Raw genomic sequence first — 6,895 nt, 5'->3', positions numbered from 1 at the left:
CTACAGAGTATCTTCCGTTTACATTCACTGGGTATTTTTAACCTTTTCTTTTTTTCTACTACAACAGATAATCTTCCTTCATTCTAATTCAATTTCAAGAGTGGGAGTAAATGACTTCTGTCCAACAGTGCCAAAGATGAAGAAATCTTTATACAGTGCAATAAGTTTATTCAACAACCCAGTGAAATACTGGGAAATGCAACCTGCAACATTTCGTTGTGTTTTGAGCAGAATGAGTGTTCAACTTGGGAACTTTGGAATGTAATAATTAGTAACTGGTAATGTCCATTTAATATAAGATTCAAAAATCCTTACATTTGGAATACTTGAACTCTATTAATAATGGTAGTATTATATATACAAGCAAATATCTATTCTCATGTGGTAAGTCCACTGACTTATTTTATGACAAGAAATTTCAACAGAATTTTGCCAAACTATTGATACATAAGGATTAAGAGAAACAAGCATCTATTGCAGTTTCTTTTTTCATACAAATGATCTTACATAAATCTCATGCTTGACCATTCTTTTCTTCATAACCAAAAGACATTCAGTATTTAACACTTTGTTATCAAGCATATTTTAAAAAGAACTGTACTGTAAATGGAATGCCTAACTTGGCAAAATTTGTGCTCTTTCATGTGCTGTTAGAAAAACAAAATTAATAAAGACAGAAGCCGGGCATGGTGGCTCACGTCTGTAATCCCATCACTTTGGGAGGCTGAGGCAAGCAGATCATGAGGTCAAGAGATCAAGACCATCCTGGTCAACATGGTGAAACCCCATCTCTACTAAAAATACAAAAAAAATTAGCTGGGTGTGGTGGCGGGTAATCCCAGCTACTTGGGAGGCTCAGGCAGGAGAATCACTTGAACCCAGGAGGCAGAGGTTGCAGTGAGCCAAGACTGTGTCACTGCACTCCAGCCTGGGTGACAGAGCAAGACTCCCTTTCAAAAATCAAAATCAAAATTAAAAAAAAAATAAAGACAGTAATGTGAAGAGTACGTTATACTATTCTTATTATTTCTTTAATAACTTGGGTAGTACTGTAATATTTGCAATCATCTTGAAGTATGATATATTATTGAAATTACCTTATCATGTCTTAGAATCTGCCTTTAATGTTTAAAACTAACTTCTTAAAGCCTACAGTAAATGTTCATTACCAACTTGACAAATGCTACTCTTAAGAGCTGGTTTGGGCTATAGCATATGCTTTTTTTTTTTTTTTTTTTTTTTTTTTAATTATTATCTGATTATAAAACCTCTGCAAAAATGTGTAGTGTTTATGTAAAATCTGTAACTTGCATTTTAATGATCAGTTATTATAAGCTTTTAATAGCATGTCAATTGTTAGGCTATATAACATTACCACCTCAATTCTAAGGAATATTTTTGAGATACTCCTTTGGAAGACCTTGCTTGGAAGAGCCTGACACTATCAATTCAACACCAAATTGTCTCTTCAAATACATATGGACTGGATAACTCTGAGAAACACATCTCGTATAGCCAAATTAGCACAGCATCAAATTAGACAGAAACTGAAAGCTCTACATAAAAGCTCAGAGTTCTTTATGTATTTTTTATTGGCATTCAACATAAGTAAAATTAGAAAGCAGGGAAAATTTCATTAAAAATGTTGGTTTGAAATAAAAAATTTGTGCTTTGATCTTATTTTTCTTCTCCCAGCCAGCAACATAAACTCTTCTTCAGAAAACTCTAATCTACCTATAACATTTTTAAAGCAGTATTAATGTAAATTCTTAACAACAATACCAAAATACACCATGTAATTCCTAGGCTATGAAAGATAATCACCTTTACATTAAACTACCTCAAAAACAAGATTTTAAATAATTTGGGGTGCGAGGAGGAAAGAACAACATTACAGATATACAAGAAGAAATGAAGAGTTTGGATTTGAAGGTTAAGAATAGGTAAATAAAGTCTTACTCTTCACAGTGGAATTACTCAACTTTGGCTCCCTTCACATTGTGGGCCAGGTCATTCTTTGTGGTAGGGGCTGCCCTGTACATTTTTTAGTAGTGCCCTGGTCTCTACACACTAGTTGTCAGTAACACCTGCATCCCCTGCCGCCCACAGGTTTTTGTTTGTTTTTTATTTTCTTAAGAGACAAGGTCTTGCTCCGTTGCCCAGGCTGCAGTGCAGCAGCGTGATCATAGCTTACTGTAGCCACAAACTGCTGCGATGAAGCAATTCTCCTGCTTCAGGCTTCCAAGTAGTTGGGACTACGGACACATACCACTGTCTCAGCTAATTTTTTGTAGAGACTGGGTCTTACTTTTTTGCCCAGGCTAATAATGAACTCCTGGCTTCGAGTAATCCTCCAAGCCTTAGCCTCCCAAAGTATTAGGATTACAGGCGTGAGCCACTATGCCCAGCCTCCCCTCCACTCCTACAGTTTCGACAGTCAACAGTTTCTCCAGAAATTGGCAAATGTCCCTTTGGGGAGTGGTGGAAGGTAGAAGACCTCAGCAGGTTACAAACAAGGGCTTTAAGGAAAGTTAATCATTTTCTTAAATGACACATCTGGAAACCTAAAGCAAAACTGCTACTTTTTTGAGCAAAAAAAGAGGGAAGATCATAGTATGAGTAGAGGGAGGACGACAGAATGATTTTAATAACAAGGGTTAACCATCAGTAGTGCTAGAACTTTGACTTGGAAACCCAGTTCTATTTATAGTCTTTGGCAAGTCACCACCTCTTTGAACCTGCTTCCTCACCTACAAGGGGGAGGGGTGACAACACTGACAAGGGTGCTATGAAGGTTGAATGATAAAAATATATATGCAATGCTTTGTAAACCATAAATATTTACAAAGAAAAAATCAAAGATCATGAAGTCCTTAAAGATAAAAGAAAACAATAATAATCATTCAAAATTAAAATATTCTAAAGTTCCAACTGTTTTAATAAACAAAATTAATTTTTCCACAATTTAACAAAAATAAACTTGTGATATCATGGCACTTATAAGAACATATGTAAAAGACAAAAATGTTTATTGACATTGAAAAAACCCAACATCTTGAAATTCATCATTAAACTCATAAGGTAAATACTAAGGTTAGAATAATCTAAACAAGTTTATCTATGATCTAAATAGTGGAGTTTAAAGTAGGTAGATCTTTTTATAAAAAGAAAAAACAAAACCAAAAATTTCAAATACTGGAAATGATTATTGAAATCCCTGCAATTAATTCACTGTGGTTTATGTTTGTATTTCCATCTTACAGCTGTTAGTCATTTTTGGTTTTAAGTTTGCAAAAAACAAATCACTAATAAAAATCATAACCAAAGCTGCATTAACATTTACTCTCGCAAACACATTTTACGGTGAATACAAAATATTACCCACTGGAAAAATCCACTAAAGGTTGAAAACAAGTGACTTATTATTTACTGGGTTTATTAAGGACTAAATTACTGAAATGATTTTCTTTAAGTATTATGGGGTATTCAGAAATCACTAAAACAAAAAGTTGTTGTTTTTTTTTTCTGAGATGAGGTCTCCCCACAAATTGTCCAGGCTGGTCTCAAACTCTTGGACTTAAAGTGATCTTCCTACCTAAAACTCCAGAGTAGCTGGGATTACAGGCATGAGCCGCCACATCCAGCATTCCAAAAGCTTTATTTAAAAAAATTCAATTTTGTTTCCCCTTAAGCTACCATACTATTTCTCTTTCATTCATAATTCCATCACATTTTGAAAGAATTGCCTTACCTCAGTTGGTATTATGTTTCTACTCACATGGACCTTAATCTGTTGCAGCTGACCTAACAATTCTCCTGAATCTATTTTCCCAAAATTATCTTATACAAATAACATTAAACAATAGCTGATTGTATCAGTCCATTCTCCCACTGTTATAAAGAAATACCTGAGACTGGGTAATTTATAAAGAAATGATGTTTAATTGGCTCATATTTCTTCAGGCTGTATAGGAAGCATGGCAGAGTCTGCTTCTGGGGAAGCCTCAGGAAACTTCCAATCATGGCAGAAGGGGAGAGGGGAGCAATATTTCACATGGCTGGAGAAAGGGGAGGTGCCACACACTTTTAAATGACCAGCAGGAGAACTCACTATCAGGAGAACTGCTCCAAGGGGAAAAATCTGTCCCCATGATCCAATTACCTCCCACCAGGCCATACCTCCAACACTGAGATTAAAATTTGACATGAGATTTTGGTGGAGACACAGATCCGAACCATATTACTGATGTTTAAAGAACATTTTCAGAGACTCTTCTAAACGCCTTACTTTTAATTCTCACAATAACCCTATGAGGGACTTTTACTTATAACTTTCTTTACGTGTAGGAGCCTAGGAAATTAAATCACTTGTGGCAGATCTGGGATTTGAACACAGCAGTCTAGCTCCATGCTTTTAACTTAGATGGTACACTATTTTTCATGAAAATCTCTGTTCACTTTGCAAATATATCAAAGAGAAAATTATGACAGTAAAAAACATCTGAGCTAACCCATCCTCCATCTTCCCTTTCCTTTAATTATTACCAGGCTATCAGGCTGAGCTAACTTTGGAAGACATTTAGGCTATAGTTTAAATGATAATAGGCCTTGCCCAACATTCAACTGCTTTTGTAAAGCTAATGAAAGGCCTTGAACTGGGAGAAGACTGGAGCCTGATTCTGTGAAGTATAGACATAGATTGTCAGCCATTCCTGCAAAAAATATAACTATTATAGACTGGCTTTTTAAGATATCTTTTCAGATTTTTTTTCTATTGCTGACTTCACTTGGATCTTCCAAACCCACTTCTGCGGCCCCATCCAGAAGCAACTGAGCTCATCGGAGGATAGCTTACACCCCCTATGATTTCATCTCTACTCCAACCAATCAGCAGCAAGCCTTGCCTCCCCAGCCCCTTCCCCAAAACTGCCTTTGAAAACCCCTGAATCTTCAGGAGTTCGAGATCAGCCTGGCCAAAATGGTGAAACCCATCTCTACCAAAAATACAAAAAATTAGCTGGGCATGGTGGTGGGCACCTGTAATCCCAGCTGCTTGGGAGACTAAGGCAAGAGAATTGCTTGAACCTGGGAGGCGAAGGTTGCAGTGAGCACAGATTGTGCCACTGCACTCCAGCTTCCTGGGTGACAGAGCAAGACTCTGTCTCAAAAAAAGAGAACCCCTAACCCACAAGATGATTTGAGTACTAACTACATCTCCCATGTGGCGTGACCAGCCTTGTGTCTGTTAAACTCTTTCTTTACTACGATACTGTGGTCTTCATTTGTGCAGCAGGCAGGAAGAAACCCAAAAGCAGTTACAACTTTGCTAACACACATTATGCCTTTCTGGTTGTCCTTTAGTGGCTAGTGTTCCCCAATATTGTTCATTTGGTCTCTTCTCTCTATTCCCTAACAATTTCATTCATTTTAGTCATTATCTTTAGGATGAGTCCTTCAAAATCCACATCTCAAACGCTGACCTTGTTCATAAGTAGCAAACAAACATCTGGTGCCACAAAACTCAATCAAAATGAACATCATAAACCATTTCCTTCAAACTCACAAGGTCCCTCTTGACTCTGTTCTTCCTCCCAGCTGTGTAGTTCTAAACTTCTAGGAGTTGCTCAGCTGATTTCTAACCTTCTGGCATCTCTACAAACAACCAGGTACCAAGTCTTGCCCTACTTTCTCATGCTTCTTACATCTATTCCTTTCTTTTTATCCTCAGTCACTGTATCACAATCACATTATTGTTGAAATATGTGAAAGGAAAAGAAAATCTCAGGACCCCAAATTCACTATGCTAGGGGTCCCAACCCTAGGGCCACAGACCACAACTGGTATGAACTGGAACACACAGCAGGAGGTGAGCAGTGGGCAAGTGAGCCAAGCTTCATCTGTATTTATAGCCACTCCCCTTTGCTTGTGTTACTGCCTGAGCTCCACCTCCTGTCAGAGCGGCAATGGCACTGTTAATAGGGGAGTATCCAGCTTGTACGTTCTTGGCCACTCTAATCCCGAAGAATGGGGAAAGGGGCCCCGGAAGCGTGGTGAATTTACCGTCCAAATAAAATCGTGGACCCCAATAAAATTGTGGACCCAAAGAGTTTTGTGGAAGAGTGATTTATGAAACAGAGAGAGAGAGACAGAGACAGAGAGAGAGGGCGCGAGAGAGAGACAGAGAGAGAGAGAGCGAGAGAGAGAGAGAGAGAGAGAGAGAGAGAGAGNGAGAGAGAGAGAGAGAGAGAGAGAGAGAGAGAGAGAGAGAGGGAGAGACAGAGAGAGAGAGAAGCTCCCATGCTGTTGTGGTGGGAGGGGAACCCAGAGAGGGAAATCTATTCAGGTAGGGGCAGCTGAAGTTTTAACCCTTGAGTTATTCCCTCCCCATTCATGTTCTCATCCAGTGAGAGGAGTTCTTTCAAACTTCCTCTGGATTGATTGATCTTTGACTCTGATACCAGACTGGCTACTTGTTTCACAACCCTGAATAACAGAGGGGCCTCCTCCCAGAGCTTCTGGCAGGAATTTGGGACAAAAGAGCCCTACCTAGCTTTCCTGCGCAGGGGAAGATAAGACAGAGAATTTTACCTGGCCTGTGTGGAGGAGGTGCTCAAAGAGCCCCAGCCACCTGAGGTGGGGAGCCAGTAAATTCCTACATTTGAAACCCCTCTGAGGAAGGCATGGAGGAGGTGCTCAAAGAGCTCCAGCCACCTGAGGCGGGGAGCCGGAAAATTCCTGCACTTGAAACCCTCCCCTAAGGGACCTGGGAAGAGAAGTTTCTTTAACACAGTCCCTCAGCATTAGATTCTCATAGGAGCACAAACTCTATAATGAACTGCATATGTGAGGGATCTAGGTTGTGCACTCCTTATAAGAATCTACTGTCTAATGATCT

The 6,895-nt window shown here is 38.9% G+C and overlaps 2 protein-coding genes across 5 annotated transcripts in view; one reads left to right on the top strand and one right to left on the bottom strand.

Annotated features, from left to right (window-relative positions):
* The window catches only part of ASPN (asporin), a 28,313-nt gene extending 27,590 nt beyond the window's left edge, over window positions 1-723 (top strand). Inside the window, exon 8 of the mRNA XM_017518977.2 lies at window positions 68-723. Within this exon, the coding sequence (XP_017374466.1) occupies window positions 68-265 (198 nt within the window). The 3' untranslated portion in view covers window positions 266-723. The remainder of the gene's footprint in view (window positions 1-67) is intronic.
* The window catches only part of LOC108296499 (centromere protein P), a 273,862-nt gene that overhangs the window by 146,241 nt on the left and 120,726 nt on the right, over window positions 1-6,895 (bottom strand). The gene's annotated exons all lie outside the window — the stretch shown is intronic.

Source organism: Cebus imitator, unplaced genomic scaffold (assembly GCF_001604975.1).
Source record: "Cebus imitator isolate Cc_AM_T3 unplaced genomic scaffold, Cebus_imitator-1.0 Scaffold720, whole genome shotgun sequence".
NCBI lineage: Eukaryota > Metazoa > Chordata > Mammalia > Primates > Cebidae > Cebus > Cebus imitator.
This window is presented reverse-complemented; position numbering and strand designations above follow the sequence as displayed.